This window comes from Wasmannia auropunctata, unplaced genomic scaffold (genome assembly GCF_000956235.1).
Source record: "Wasmannia auropunctata unplaced genomic scaffold, wasmannia.A_1.0 LD336060.1, whole genome shotgun sequence".
NCBI lineage: Eukaryota > Metazoa > Arthropoda > Insecta > Hymenoptera > Formicidae > Wasmannia > Wasmannia auropunctata.
The window spans coordinates 813,046-830,311 of NW_012026830.1; the positions used below are offsets into that span (position 1 = coordinate 813,046).

General features: G+C 41.6%; 1 protein-coding gene across 1 annotated transcript in view; it reads right to left on the reverse strand.

Annotated features, from left to right (window-relative positions):
* Nucleotides 1-2,375, reverse strand: part of LOC105450521 — a 37,797-nt gene extending 35,422 nt beyond the window's left edge. Inside the window, exon 1 of the mRNA XM_011690407.1 lies at nt 467-2,375. Within this exon, the coding sequence (XP_011688709.1) occupies nt 467-528 (62 nt within the window). The 5' untranslated portion in view covers nt 529-2,375. The remainder of the gene's footprint in view (nt 1-466) is intronic.
* Between the last annotated feature and the right edge of the window lie 14,891 nt (nt 2,376-17,266).

The following is a 17,266-nucleotide window of genomic DNA, read 5'->3' on the forward strand; positions in this document are numbered from 1 at the left end:
ACAATAGAAGGGAGAAAGCCCAAGTTACGTAAACACCAACAATTATCTGCATCATGCAACTGTCATTCTTTGTGAGTCGCTGCTCCATTCTAACAATACCATACGCAATTTTTATCGTAAGATAAAAATTCTCTACAAAAATTGCAACTTTTATCAAAGATGATATTTTTGCACACTTCCTATATTTTCCTATAATTTTTTATTCCTATTTGTCTAGCATATAATTGGGCGTATCGTAGAAAAGGTTGTAGTTCAAAAGATCAATAAAGTAACAAGATGCGACACATTAAAGATCAAAAGAGAATGAAAGACGTAGGTTTTGACGTTTCCACGACAACGCAAATCAGTCGTCAAAGCAGAAGATTCTCGATTTCGATTCGGAGCTATTTTGGACCGAGATTCGCTTCGGCAATCGGATCGAACGGCACGGGGGCGTCGTCGTATGAATGCGAGCATATATACATACCGAGCGGAATTCTCGCTGGCCAATTGCGATTTCTCGGTGTGGAACGGCGTGCCAAATGTCATGACAGAGCAAGTGGGCGGCGGGCGTCGCTGCGAATGCCTGTCCCGAGTATTATCCTTATCAGCGGTGCGGCCGCCGAACAACTCGACTAGTCAGCTGATCGCGCGATGCTTCATCGCTTCGGTCAGTGTGCGCATAGCGGCGGCAGAAATCTTCCCGTGTATCGCCCGGCTACCCTCCTCCCAATCGGCACTTTTTCACTCCGTTCAAGTTACTAGTTAGTTTACCGGATGTCTCTGAGGGGGGGGGGGGGACTGAAATCACCCGCTCCTTCCTGTCACTCGATGTCCGCTCGGCTTATCGCCGTCGTCTTGTCGCGATGGCCCAGGGGAACTGTCGGCGGCTTTGTACAATTTAATGCCGCCTCGTGAGCATTCCTTTTGACAGCTGGCTCGGCGCGTTTAGGCTCCTCCTAAATTCCGATTTCGTAACTTCTTACCAAAAAGTAAATACAAGCTCGCACGGAGAGCGCGTCCTCGTTCGACGTTCGAAGAGCGGAATTGGGTATCCGGTTCGTACTGGTCGGTATGGAGCAGGCCTCTTCACGCGCGCACGTATACACGAGAGGCGGAGGCCTCGTCCGATCCGGTGTGTGTTGTGGTGGTAACGGTATATCGCGAGGAGGCGTTTGTAGGAGATTTACCGGAGCGAGCAGGCGAAGTGCAACGACCGGCTGATCGCGCGTCGCCGAGAGACTCGTCTCGTTTCGTGTTGAATACGACTCTATGAGGACACGCGGTAGCGACAGCTCGTTGTCTCGCGCTATCTGGCTATCTACGTCTCGATTCTCGAATTTGTACTGCAATAATCGCGGCGCTCGTTTCGCTGCCGCTGCAGTTTATCGAAGTCTCCGGAGCTCGCGCTTATTTATTTTTCGTCTCTGGATGCGCGTTCCCTGCTCCAACACGCCGTCGCGAATTCGCTCCAAAAATTAAGCCGGTTGATCCCTCGCGATCCCAAGCTGCTTAAGCGCGTTATCCTATTAAACCTGCGTGATCGTCAGCTTGAACTCGCTATCCGCACACAACTGATCCGCACCGCCAATTTGTCTTGTCTCGGGATGGATATCGCAGATTGGCCGTTATCCGTCTTGATTCGTTTCGAAGATTAGACGTCTTAATCTAACTACTTATCCCGATATCGCTTCAATCCTACTCTCGCAGTTACGAACTTGCTGTCTCGACCGTTTTGATCTGGCTTATCTTGAAGTGGATTTTCGTTGGAATGTTAAATATCCATCTAATCTAAGCTCCTTGATTAGAATAATAAATTTTGTTTCAGATTACGGCCGTTATTTAGATTTTCCAGTCACAAAACGTTCACACTGACTCATCTCAGGCATTTCGTTATCGGAGCACAATCGAGACACAGTCTCGGAGCACGCTTTTTCGATTTATCTCAGTCGTTCGATACGTAATGCATTCGAGATGCGATTATCATTTAGATCTTTCACAGTGAGCGCAATGTCTCGTTTCGCACTCCCGTGAGAAGTCCTTTCTCGATATCGCGGCACAGTTCCCCTATACACGCTCGCAACGTCAACGCGTATCCCGGTCTCGTGCAACGTCAACGTATCCTCGCGATTGCTATTCGGACGCTGCCTATTTCGCCGCGCAGCATCCGCACGCTGGCGACGACGCGTTCGCCGATGACAGGCGTCGCGGGAGCGTCGAACACGAAGCGTGTTCGTGTCACACGTCGGAAACAGCAGAACGGACAGCAGCGTCGGGAGAGGGCTTTCCACCTGCCGCCGCGGGTCCTCGCTCGCGGACGCTCTCGGAGTAACGATCGCAACGCGAACGAGAGGAGGCAAAGGGAGAGAAGGAGATCGGGCGAGAGCGCGGGATCGACCGACCGCAGCCGAAGTGCAGCGAAGAAGGTCTGGATGTGGACTTGTACACGCCGGGGATACCACTGGCTCGCGTCGCGCCTGGCAGCCGACTGACTCCGGCGAAAGAGGATGAAGCCGGGCGACGTGGCTCTCTGACGCCGCCGCCGCGGGGCTTCGCCGCCGCCTCCGTCCCGCGTCACCGGCCATCCATCCACCGCCGCCGCCGCCGCCGCCGCTGCTATACCGCCATCGCCACACCGCCATCGCCACCCCCGGATCGCAGCACCACCGCCGTGTCGCAGTGCCGCGAACCGTATCGGTTCCGTGCCTTCAACCCTCGCCGTTACCGCGTATCCCCATTCTCAACCTTCGACGCGAGGAAACACGTGTCGGCCAGGATAGAACGACGTAACCGAATGGGCCGCGCGACGTCGCGTCCTTGGTATTTCGAAAGATAGTCGATTTTAACCCCGCCTCGTCCTAAAATAATCTCCGGATATGGTTACAGCGCCAGTATCTCGCAATGTAATTTAACAATGATAAGGTCCACCATCCGCGCTAGGGACGAGATATAGAAAGCGAGCCCATATTAAAAGAAAAAATTCAACACGTAAATATTGAAGTTTATAACAGCAAATAGCACGTCGCGGTTTAATTTATTGCGGTTTAATTTATATAATATTAATATTATTGCGCAAACGAGTCATTTGTATGAAGGATATCCTCGTATCAACGTATATAAATATATATATATATGTTTACGAACGTGGACATTAATACGTGATCAAACTCTCTTTCGCGTCGGCTCGGACACGACAATGCGGACATGTTGGGTTTACGGATGCGACAGCGACGTCACCGGAATAAGCGAACACCTGTTTGCTCGTATAATAGCGACACTGTCGGTGGCGCGAGCTGCCTTCATACATGCAGACGTGCTGATACACGCCGCGTCCGCGGGTATTTGAATGAAAATAAGTAGCACCCGTGGGACGGCGAAGTTGCATAAAATACGACGACGACGGCCGTGGCAACTTTGCGCCGTTCGTGTCAACGCTATTTCTCGATATTTATTATTCCATCCGAGTTGGACGTAACTCGCTTCGCCGTCCGAGCTCATTGATTAACAATGAATGAGCGCGCGGCGCAATGCAATAGGAAAAATTAATGTCCAAAGCGTTGTGACGACGTCACCGTTTCGACGCCAGTGGAATTTAATTACAAGGCTCTAACGACATGGAGATACAAGCTTTTAGATATTTACATTCCGCGGCTGCAATTTATTTTCATATTTCTCGAGAAAATAAAATACTTACATTACGTTGAAAGAAATTCAAATAAATATTTCATGAAATTTGTCGACCTTAATTCCCCTCTCAAATGTCCTCCCTCCAAAGCTGAATGGGACCCTCGTGTACCGCGGTGAACTCGCGAAATATCTTTAAAAGCTTTTTAAAAGCGCTCTGCGAAGATTCGAGCGTAACGTTTAAAAAAATGTTAACTCTCCGCAGCCGTTACGCTCGATATTATTTCAGCTGAGGGATATATAATATTATCCCACCGAAATATCACCACCTCCGCTTTTCTCCTCTAATGGAGAGTTCGCCCGAAAATTTTTCGATGGACGGATATAACCGATATCGTGAGATCGCGCGGGCCGAGATAAATCAGCGCGGCAGACGTAAATCTATGACGCAATGCTGTAGAATCCGTTCGGGGTGTCCGACGTCACGCTATTATTTTCAACCCCACGACATAGTACCTGCCGAAGCGCCTGACCTATCCCGCCAAGATACCTGCACCGAGATATTTTCAAACGGACGGATTGCGGGATCGATAAGGGAAGGACGGAGGGGTGAGGGGACTCTCCAGCAGATTAAAAAAAGGCTTCGAGACGGCGGAGCTAAAAAAAAAACGGGGCGAAAAAATCACGGGTAAATTGAGATGAGGGGTAATCGACTGCCTCGCCTGCCTCATAACAGCGCGGGTGCATGAACTGTGTTGCGCGCATACTAGACCGCTCCACATCGTAATTAAAGCGCCTTTCTTCGATCAATTAGGTAATTAATGGATTAATTTAAAAACGGCCTGTTAATTCATTTGCGGCGTATCATTAAACTCACGGCGCGATAGAACTCGGCGATGTGCAAAAGGAATCGCTTAGCGCTTTATATATATACGTATGGTAAACGGAGCGTGAATATGAGATTGCGCTACCCGCGCGAAGTTAACTCCAGATGTTCTCAAAGACCTGGAATTCGTGGAAATCCTGTTGTACTCATATTCCTTTCTAGTTCCCCGCTCTCTCTCTCTCTCTCTCTCTGTGCGTCAAATCTGTTCGACGTAATAAAACGAGTACTCTGATGCGAATACTTCAATTTTATTTCACTAAATATCTCGCTGCTCTTATACTCGCGTTTTTATACTACAGAGCTCTCGCTGTGCTTCATTTCTCGCGCTTTTTGTAAAAATAGGCGGTTATCTCTTTCGCGTATCAGCGAAGTGCAACGGTAATGACTGGCAGTTGGCAATTTATTGGATATGCATATGAACATTTCTCGAAGCATCCCCGAAGTCGACCGGCGGTAGATTTGCGATAACAAGTACCAAGAGTTTCGCGTTCGTGTACACCTAGCACTGCTATATCCCTCGCCTTAATGTGCGTTCGCCAACTTGCACGGCAGGATGAAGCTATTAATTACGCCAGAACGAGCCTGAGGTTGATGATACGAGTAAACCGACTTAAGACACGATATTATAGCGCAATATACTTATTTTATGTAACAAATGCATCATTATGTTTTTGCTCGTGATATAACGATTATCGCGTAGATTATATTTCAATAAATTAAAGAGTCATCCTGCACATTTGAATGTACAATGCATTTTAAAGGAATGTCATAGTAAATTTTTGCTGCTAACAAATACAAGAGAATTCACCTGCAGTCGAATGTTATTTTAAAGAGATTTTTGAAAACGTGCGAAATATGAGCAATCTTTTGATAGCGACAAAACTGCGTAGGAAATCTGTGAGTCAAGCGTATTATTATAGATCGCGACTGTGATGACATTTTTCTAACCGGAAGGAAATCAAAGAAAAACACACGCGGGAGAGACGCGACTGAGTTGCAAAGAATTCTCCGTGTGGGTCAACTCAAAATAAATCCGACACTCACCGTTCTAGTCACATCTACTTGGCAGATCCCTCGTCTTTAGCCCGAGGAAAAGCACATTTCTGAGCGCGCGTGAGCTGCTTCAGTTAAACTAGTTTCTCGTGTGTAAAAAGGACACTTTAGCAAAAAGTAATATCCTAAAGTTCTCGCAGAAATTTCTCGCGAATTTTCAAAATGGAAAAATCAACGGTTTAGTTTGAATAAATAAAAACGCTTTATATTCCTTACTATTTTTTGCGATTAACCAATATTGCGTAACATAATAACTTATAATAACTTGTAATATTTACATAGAGAAGATATCTGGATTTTTTTTATTACTTATATATGACCTTAAAAACTACTATTGATGCTCCTACGAGTTTTGTTCGAAGAATCCATAAGCAGAGTCTGAGCCTCGATGGATGAAAAGAACGCGCAAAAATGCCTGGATGGCGACGGACGAAAATTTCTCCTGCTCGAACGTGGGTGTCTGGACGTTCGATCGAATGGCGCTTCGTGCGCCACGTCATGACCGAGATGCACAAGGACGAGACTGCAGTTGCAGGCTGCGCGACTATGTATCGTCGAGCGAGCAGCGGCAGGAAGTAGTGCGCGCGAGTGCATTATGATAATTATCATCCGCTCGCTGGAGCAGAAGCGTGAGGCATCCAATGTCCTACTTACGCAAGATCAAAAAGTATTATTACTTCATTAGATTCAGCCATTTAAAAAAATGCTCAATCTTTTCGCGTATTTTTAAAAAAGACGTGGATTAATCTTTCTTTTGAAGAAAGTGAGCTCAATTTTCTTTTTATAAGTTTATAATTATATAAAGTTTGATATAAAGTTTATTTCAAACAATTTGTTTTATTAAATATAATTTATGAAGATTTAATGATTTAGATATCCAGCATTATATTTATGTAAAAAAAAAAAAAAAACAATTAATCGAGAATAAAGAGTTCAGAAATGTCACACAAGTATTTTTACGATTTACAATTATATTTTTAACAATCTACGGATTAGATTTCAAAATTAACAATATGCGATTATGTGCATCAAACAATACAAAGGATAAAATGTTTTAAGATGTCGCATCGAATTTCTTCATCGAGCCATATTTCGTAAATTGCTCTTTCGTACAAGTCAAGATGGACGAGTTAATGCAGCTACGCCCTTAATATGATCTATTAAAATCTGGCTCGTAGCCGAGAAGCTCGTTGCCACCAAAACGATACGAAATGTGACCGCGCCGAGTGGCTTTCGAGAGCTGCAGAATGCACGCAGTTTGTGGCAGCTTGTATATCGCTCATAAAGCTGAGATGATGATGATGATTAATGGCTAGTGCGAGGTCAACACAGACCACAAAGTATAATCAAATTAAACAAGATACGACGACGCAATTTTAATTAATTATTAAAATTTCTCTTAACTGTAATTTTTATATAGTGCTAAAGTAAATTTAGTGTTCATAATATACGTCATTTGGTAAGCAAAAGTGAGTACATGTAGCTTAAAATTTGAACCTTGAATTTAACCTTCCGTAAATTACGTGTCTTCCATTTATAACGAGGTAATCGATTAACAAAAAATTCCACGACGATGTTACAATTAATAAAAAAGTTGCAAAGTAATTAAAAAAAAATAATATACAGTATTATATGAATACATTTTTTCTACATTTATAATATACTTTTTCGTTTTTCGAACTATTATATTTATATACTCGACACGTTATATTTATATTATTATATAATACTGTATATAATATACTTCAATTACAAAATCGATTCGCATGCAATGCAACATTATTAAAAGTGTGCTTCATTATGTGACACTTCGCCTTCGTTAACACCGCCAACACGAAATCGAAATATCGGTTTTCCTGCTTGACTTGGAAGGACGAAACGATAAAGCGACATGTAATGTGCTCCATTTGACTAACGACAATAAAATGTACTTCACTGAGATTGCAAGAATCCCCCGAGACTCCTCCATCTCGCGATTCAAATGATAAAAGGCTTTTACGTTCACATGTGTACGTATAAGATAAACACGAGAGAAGAATCAACGTTTCCCATTAGTAGCCACTTTTAGGGATAATAGCCATCGTATTCCATTGATGCGAAAGAACGAGAAGGATATGTATACTCAGATCGTGCGCGAAGTATTTACATATGTGAACACGGAAAGAACAATTTTGTTAAAAGATCTAAAAATTTTGCTGAATACAAATTTGAAAATTAATTCTTGAAACATCAAAAAATTTTGTTGGAATGTTAAAAATGATCATTGCTATAAAATGTTTTGATATTCTAGCAATTATTTTGATTATTGAACAAAAATTATTTTCAGATCTAGATCCAGTAAAATGGTTCTTTCTGTGAACGATTTTGAAATTAATTGCTCACAAAAGTTCAAAAATTATCGAAAATGCATAAGGGTAGCTACAAGAGTAGAGGGTGCTAACTTCATACACGCGTTTTTCTTCTACAGTATTTTATACATGTTTTTCGGAAATAGAGGTGCTAGCATAACGTGAAATTTATTTCCTGTGAACAGGATAGGAACAACAAATTCGCGATAACTAACACTTAATTATGGCATATGTATTCGAACTTTTTTATATTGGAAGTGCTGGATTCACAGATGTGATGTATTTTACCGCTTGATTGATACGATTCATTAATACGCATCCGTTTCGACATCATTTTACTGAAATTAGAAGCTCTCTTCTTATAATCTTCGATAACATAAACCGAATCAATATTATTTTGAGGACGAAATGAAAAAGATGCGATATAAAAAATTATGATTAAGAAAATAATATAAAAAATACGTGTCATTTCATGATATATATCTATCTCAATATGCAAAAAAATGAAACATTCTAACTTATGACATAAGACATACTAACTCATTAAAATGATTCCAAGTCGACGTAACTGCCAACGTAAATGAAACTTATCGATCGTCCGAAATGTCGTAGAAATACATTGCAGAGATTAACCCTGGGAGCGACATAGAGATGCGTGTGATGCACCGCGCGTGCATCAAATTACTTCAAAGCTCCCTGGCGAGGCGCGTTAAAACGGACAGCTGTTTTACAAGCTTCCACGATATGTATTGTTTTTTCTTTCTCAATAGAATATTTACGCGTTCTCGTGACATTTCCAGACGTGGCGATCGTGGCGCGACAAGCTGCGCGTCGGCTTTCTGTGCCAAAGACTCAGGTTCAATCCACTCAGAACAATACAACTCTAAATCGATTTTAATCAATTTAGGAACGATCGCCACCTCTCGGAAGGCAAAAAGCAAATCACCGAGAGTAACTGCCCAGGAAAGTCTAATAGGCCGTTCCAAACCGACATTAAAAAATATAAATTATATAGATCCCATATATCTGCGGATATATGCAGAAGGGATCGCCTACACCCTGACAAGCGTATGGCGCGCGAAGAAGAAAAAGAAGAATAAATATCCTTGTATTTCATCTTGCTTTGTTTCCAAGCGAGCAATCAATCCCGATCGATTATTCGTAAAAAAAAAACCGATTAAGCTCTATTTCAGTAGAAATATTATTCCAATCATATTGAATTATTTGATTGTTCGATCTCATATTAAATTATCCGATATGACTGGAATTAATAGTTCTGCTGAAATAAAACTTAATCGATTTTTTTTTTTACGAATAATCGATCGGGATTGATTGCTCGCTTGGAAACAAAGCAAGATGAAATACAAGGATATTCATTCTTCTTCTTCTTCGTGCGCCATACGCTTGTCGGCGTGTAAGCAATTTCTTCTGCACATATCCACAAATATATGGAACTATACATACCTATAGGACCTATAATATATCGGTTCCAAGTCGACGACTGCCAACATAAATGAGATTCGTTTTGCAACGCGCGTTAAAGATGCAAGTTGGAAATAAGAGTCCATTAAAACGTAAGGATAACGGAATTGCAAAGACAAGGTAGAGCGTCAAGAAGGAAATTCGTGAATAAAGCGAAAGATAAAGGCTCGGATCGCCGCCCGTGTTATTAAACGAGATCACGAGCCGAGGATTAAAATACCGGTCCACGGTTCAGATAAGATTCACGCACGTTTTCTCTCGTTACATCCGTGAAAGAGTACGTGCCATTCGGAGAAGGAAGCGGAACGTGAGTCGCGCGAGGCGAATGTACGGTGTCTCCTCGCGCGAGATGCGGCACTTGTCTCGAATATCGCGACGCGCTAACAAAGTATGAGTTACGCCAGCGCCGGCCTAATAATTCTGCCCGTTTCCCGCATGATCTACCGTTACGCCGATTTTTCACGGCGCGCACCAACACCACGAGGCTGTCCCGCAGTATCCTTGAACCCTCAACTCAGGCCACTCTCGTCGACTGTAAATTCGCCAAAAGTCGGGTGATACCTGTTCGGTCACGCGAGGTACGGCATGTCACCGATTCGTTTTTTCATAATGCCGCCGTTCGTAATATTGCTATCGATATTACGGTACCCTTATATACCCGATTATATTTAAATCAGCCTTGCCATCATTAATTTCAGTTTATGGGCTATAACGAAAGAGTAATTGGATGATTTGCATCGGTAATTGGATTAGCATCTCGTTATTAAGCTGCGAAAAGCTCAGGATAAATGATATTCAGTTGTATCTATATTGAAACATATCATATATATATATAATTATTAAAATTAATAAGACATTTTTAAACAGATTTCTTTTAAATATTAACACTAATGTCATATTAACTTAAGACAGATTTCTCTTTCTCATTATCTTTCTTGAAAAATACAAAGTTTCCAGTTACGAGATTTTTGCAGCAATACTGTAATTACAATTTAATCAAAATGAAACAATTTATAAGAAATTAATCAACTGCATAGCTATATAACGTCATTCCAAATTAGCAATATAACGTTACGTCAGGTGTACAATGTCGCGAGATTGATTTCGTATTTAATGCAGCATGAACTTCGGGATAAGATACCTTACGAACGTCACCTGGTAATACTATAAATGACATATCGAGTTGAAAATTAAATCGCGCAAGTTTCGAGACTCGAGACGTGACAGATTCTAGAAATAGGCCATCTCCCAGCGAGACATGTGCACTTTGAGATGTGCGGTGCTGGTGGTGCTCTGAAATTAGACTCCGTATTCAAATTGTTTTCGTAAGACATGAAAACAATAAGCCCGACATACGGTGACACACGTTGTTTAGCAGACGGTCGTTGCGAGGTAAAAACGAAGCACGACAGTCTGATGTGTATGAAAAATTTTAAAATATATTCCGGAGTAGAAGTAAAAGTTGCAAGTTAATGCAGACGGACGGACGATTTTTTTTTTTCGTAATAATTTTTTATCAACTCTGGGATTACGTGAAGGGAAGTAAAGTACGTCCATAAAGTGTGCTCGGCGGAATCGACGTAAAATATTTCGCATCGCGACGCGAAACATTCTACAGAATGTGCGAGGCCTGAAATGAACTCGGTTAGGACACCGCCTGCATTTTTCAAGCGTGAGGGGAGGTGACGGGCTATGAGGCGACCTAATGAGGCGCCGCTGAGTTAAAATGGCCATAAACAACGCGTCACACGTCGTCGGTTTAAAAGCGAGGTAAAACGCACGCCAGAAGCGTGGTCATCGCACGCGTTTCCCCATTATCTCGGACGCACGCCTACGGAGGCTCGGCTCCGCTCCGCTCCGCTCCGCTCCGCGTGCGAGAGATCCCTCCGCATTCCGGGCGCTGAGTCACACACCCCCGTGGATCCCACGCGACGGGACGGGTAGATCTCTCGCGCCGAGGAGGATCTGAAGCGTTAAGCCGTCGTCGTCGTAGTCGAGTTGAGCTGAAACTCGATTAAAAATGCGCTCGAGTCTGTGAACTTTACGCGTTAAACGACGACACGGCGCAGCGCGGCGGTGGAGGGTAAACGACACATTGATCCGACGCGTCTTTCTGCGAAATTCAAACGTGCAAAACGACCGCAAATGTTTCCACGCCTCGTGATTTCGAACGGACATTATAACAGCGTAATTAGACTGTGTAACATAATATATGGAAATGACGTACAGCGGCTATTGAGTTGCAGTATAATATAACATTGTGTTTCAAATTTGCACTTTAGCGTTTGTGCTGTGATGAATTTCACGTAGTTATGCGCCATAAATTTATTATTCCTCATGACGTTGCAAGCGATTTGAAAATTGATGCAAATACGCCCGTGGACAATGGGACGGCAAATGTATCTTGCATAGAATCGGACGTCTCGTAAATTATGATTATTATATGTAATTAAGATATATCCCTATGGAGCATATCCGGCTCGGAATAGCGTAAATCTTTGTTTAACAAAAGAGAAGATAGCTCGTACATTTGTCGCTCACATAATATCCTCATGTCATTCCGACGATACTGCAAATGCAATGTGTAGATGACATTACAATCCGACATTGTCCGCATTTCCTGTTGTTATATATATATACCCATAAATAGCCTAGTCTTCTATCGTATTACACAACGACGCGCAAATAGTCAATCAATATTTCCGGATCAAAGTTTTCGTGAAACAGCATCAGATATTGTCCTGCGACTGTGGATATTGATTAGCTATAAAGAAACGTGGGAGGGACTTGTTTACCACGGGCAATGAAAGTTGCAGAAGTAGCTTTGCGAGCTTTACTTCGCAAATTTCCCGATGAATCTCGCATTTTACGAGAAACAGTTAAATATGTACGTAAAATATTTGGAGCGGAAGACACTTTCTCGAACAATTAGTGTTCTATACATTTTAGAAATCTACAGATCGCATCGGACTACGTATCGGAAATTGCAAATTAAAAATTAGAATTAGGCTAATTAGATAGCTTTAATTTTAATTGATTTTGTTCAAAAACTGAATTCCAAGTCATTCTCCAGTTCGCAATCTTCAATCTCTAGATGTTTTTGCACATAGATATTTTTATTATGAGCTTCAAACTTATTGGGGATAAAAATATCTGTATCTGGAAAGGAGAAGGATATCTGTCTTTCGCAAGTCTTTTTCCGTCGTCACAAGCGACGAAACGGGACACATCGATCCGAGAATCTGCGCGTTTCGAGGTAACACGAGAATTTATTGGGCTCCGAGAAACGTCCCTGGAAAATTGTCACTCAGTCGTACGAAAATAAGATTGCGTCATTAGTTCGAGAATCGCATCTTCTTTTCACCTCGTTCGCGCGGTCCTAATGCGAGTTTGTAAAAACACATAATTGTGTGTGTGTGTGTGTGTGTGTGTTTGCATTTGCCATAAGATAAAAATATATTCAACGTTGAAGAAATTCGTACGCATACGTGACTCGACGTAAAACATGTTGCAACAAATTATTTATAGTATTACGCTTGTATAACGTATGTCCCAGTTTAACATGACGTAGTTATTAATATAACTTTATTTGCAAGAATATGATTTTAAGGGAAGTTTTATATTTTTATTTACTTTTTAATATCTACAGATGTTCTCCACATGTTATTTACTTTTTAATATCTACGGATGTCCTTCACATTTCTACCATGCATACTCTTTCTCTCTGCATATTATTTAAAGTTCTCGAGTTTTTTGGCAAACTGCTTCCTCTTTATTACAATAATGTATCTTTTTTAGCATATGTTTCTAATATTATTTTTATTAGATTTCTAGCTGTTTCATTCAGAAAGATCTTTCGCTGTACACATATAGTACAGCTTATAGAAGTAGATGCATAATTTACTGCGCTTCGTCCACGTAAGTAACGTTTCTTTCATTTAAGAGCATTTCACTGTCTCGAAAACTAATTTTTTATGAAAAAGGAAACATGTGCCGTGTCGCAAAAATCAACATTCTTTAATTAATGAGATAAAGGAAAAAAGCACTGTTTGTTCTATTAAAAACTCCAAACATAAATCAACGTATTTATTTCTCAACAATAACCATAACTCAGCGTTACCTTCAATTATGCACAAATACCGAAATAAAAAAAAATTAAATAGCAAGTTGACGAAAGCCGTGATATATCGCAGGGTGAAATTAATTTTCGAGATAACAGAGCACAATCCTCGTAAATAACCGTGCGCCTATAAATTTCGGTTGTACGGATCCTCCTCTCCAGCAGCTTAATGGAAATACTCGCAATTAGGTTGGCTCGCAATTATCTAGTAATCCTCCAAATCGACCGTACCAAAGGCAGTTTCTACATTTTTCCTGATGATTCTCTTCTCTATATGAAAGCAAAGCTACAACAGCGAAGCTATCGAAAAGCCCTCTTCTATAGCGACTCATCAACAACGAGCGACTTGCAACACTCTGCACTTGCCCAAATGAGTCGCGTAATTTCACGAATTCATGACGTAGAAACTGCCGCCCACGAGGCTCCACAGCTCGACATTGATCCATCTTACGATGACGTAGAAGAAGACCAGCCGATTGATCGTGCACACGACCTCGAAGACGTCGTGCTCGGTGGGTATGCCGCGCAGGAGATCGCGAAGGACCGGCTCGTCGGCGAGGAAGCTCTTGCAGGATCGCTCGGCGGATTCCGCGGATTCGATCGTTTCGCTGCCCGCCACGGACCACCTTCGCCGGACGATCTTCGGGTCCGCGTCACCCTGAATCCATCCCTCGATCACGCGCAAGATGGAGCACACCTCGCCCATGATCGCCGCGTCGATTGTTCGGAGGGGAAGAAAAAAACGAACGTCGCGTTCACGGAGCCGACCGACGACTGATCGCCACTCGTTCTCGATGCTTACAGATGGCAATTCTGCCAAGCCGGATTGACTTCCCGCGCTACTGTAATTTCGGTTACCTAACTTTGGCGTCGTCATCGGTCAAAAGTGCTTACGTCTGGCCATTGCGAAACTTGTGACTTGCAACGCATGCTCGTGGGCGACCGATCCGCAAACATTATTATATATAAAGCCGTAAGATCGTCTCATTAAATATAATCATATTCGTATAGGTTTTTTAAGCCGGGAAATCGCGACCTTCTAAGCGAGTATAAAGAAGAACGGATTTAGAGACATAAAATTAGATTCTGTTATATCATAAAAAACCGCGCAATTTGTAATTTTGGTCTAAAGGAATCGTCGTGGTTCAAAGAAACGGAAATTGTGGTATACAAACTTTCTGCGTTCAAGAGAGATTTCATGTGCTCCAGTGCTTCATCAATAAATTTCTTGCTAAGAAAGATCAAAAGTTTATGTCTATTAAACTAGCACAGCCACTTCAGCACAATCGAGACTTATATAAAAGTTACTTGTTACTTATTTGCTAATTAATTGTTCTTAAAAATTCCGATTTTTTACTCCGGCCGATTTGCAAAAAACACAATGACTGTGATAGCTTAAGATTAAAGTTAGCACAGCCATAAAGGAAAAAAGTAAAAAATTAAAAAAACAAGCACGTATTTTTACCGCGTCTTTACCTTTTAGGAATAATCGCGAACCTTTGTTGGCGAGCTCAGAGACGGGCTCGGCAGGCAAATGGTTTGGGCCGTTGACACCGTCGGTTTCTATAAATAAAAGAGCAACCTACACTGCATTCTAGGTTCTGGAAGCTACGAAAATATCGAGAATGTGGGCTCAAGCGTAATGTCGCCCGAGTTGTTTGTAGTAGCTAGGGTCAAAGGTGGCTCGCGTTAAACGTTGGAGGTAGAGTAGCTCAATGAGGCTTTATTGTTTTATTGCGAAATATATTACCTCACACTTCTGTAGACATTACACGTTATATATTATAATATGCTAAATATCTCTGTGAGAAATTTTCTACATAAATAATGTTTCCTTTCATACTTTTAATTTTACGATTTTACATTCCTTTGCCGAAAGAAAAAAAAAGGGCAGCACAGTATTCTATACGGAAGCAATTAAGTAATTAGCATATTCAGAAGAGCTCTTGCGGATAAAGTTCTTTTATGTTTCCAGTTACCTGAAAAGTCTGCTTCGGGAGTTATCTTAAGAAAATGTTACTCGGCAAGAAAACCAATGCGATTCCGAGACAAAGACAAATGTACGAAGTACACTTGAAGAAACTCTCTTCAACGAGATCTTACAATAAGTATATACGACGCTAAAATCTCAACGCTGACAGATGCACACAGATACTTAATACAATGACATCGGCTATATTGTATGACGTTAGAAACGAAATAATAAAATATATTTTTATTTTTATTTTTATCTCGAATAAACAATATTCCAATTTGAATTCCAATGAAATTGTCAATGTCAATTTAATTATAGAGCCTAAATTTGTGAAACGTGCATAAAAAATTTACAAATGTCAGAGAACAATGTAGATAAATAATAACAATCGGATTAATTAATTCTAATTCATTTTAATCCAAAATATTATATTTGATTATTAATGACAATGATTATATCACGTTTAATACACATGTATTATTGATAGAACATTATTATAATACACGTTATTATAATAGACATTAATTTATATTAATTTAGATTAATTTTGCTATAAATGCAACGTTACATGTTCTATTGATTATAACACGCATGATATATCTATTTCGAAAAAATGATTATTTTTTAAGCTAATAAATCGTTCAAAAGCAAGCGACAAGGATTGCGTTAAGAATGCGACGAATGGCACTTTATTTCCTACACAACTCATTGCGAATTGCACTTTGCAGTCTGCTAAGAGAGATTGGAATAAAAATCAGAAAAATACCCAAATTAGAGGAGTCTCTCAATAGTCGCGAATTATATTACGAGCGTAATGCTATTGCGACGTTTCCAAGAGAATTTATCGAGGAAAAGCTTAGGTGAAGGACGCAGCTGCTGAGTTAATGTACTTACTTTCCATTCGTTTCTTTATGACAGCGAGCAATAAAGAGCGAGAATCGGATCTTCCTCGCAGCACCTGCTTCTAACACGAGCCTTCTAACGCGAGAAAGATGTACGATTCCGAATTCCTTATGTGTATCACATGAAATGAAATACATGAAAAAAAAAAATTAATATAACTTTATCATCTTTAATCAAAGTCCAATTTCTAATTCAATTTCCTTGCCACTAGTTGTCTCGGAATGTGGCTGCCGGAAGTATTCCGTACGGAAATAGATTTCTCCCGCAACGTATTTCTCCCAACGAGTGAAATAATTCCGGACGTGTTACTATACACGTGCGAGTCCGCGAGAGGATCCAATCTCGAGCGAGTGACGATGTCGCGAATAATATCAAAATGTCTATCGCGACGAGCAGACGGGAGATCGCTATAACTCGGCGGGGATCCGTCTCATCGCTGCTCGCATCACTTTCCGATGGTTGATGGAAAATGGAGGTTGAGGTACTCGCTTCCTCATTCGTCGTCGTCCAGGTACATGAAGAGGCTGCGAATGAGGGAAGATCGAGGGAAAATGCAGCGTGGGTGTAACGCGAATGGAAGCGCGGAGAGATGAGCGACGAGGGGATGAAGAGCGTGCGAGGAAGGGAGAGAGAGAGAGAGAGCGCGCGCAACGGTGTGTGCGTGTATACGTGTACGTGTCGAGAGGAGGGAGAGATGCAGAATGTCTGGCTGCTGGTGGATCGATAGAACGGAGCTGCGTGATAGTCGGCTTTCTACACGGAGAACCCGATAGATGCCACCGGTGTGAACCTAGCGCCCAAGTTTATAAAAATTAAAAATTATTAGTACAGCGCCTTTGTACTTTGTTTGTACCTGATTGTACCTCCTTTGTTTTCGTTTGTACCTCAAAGGATTA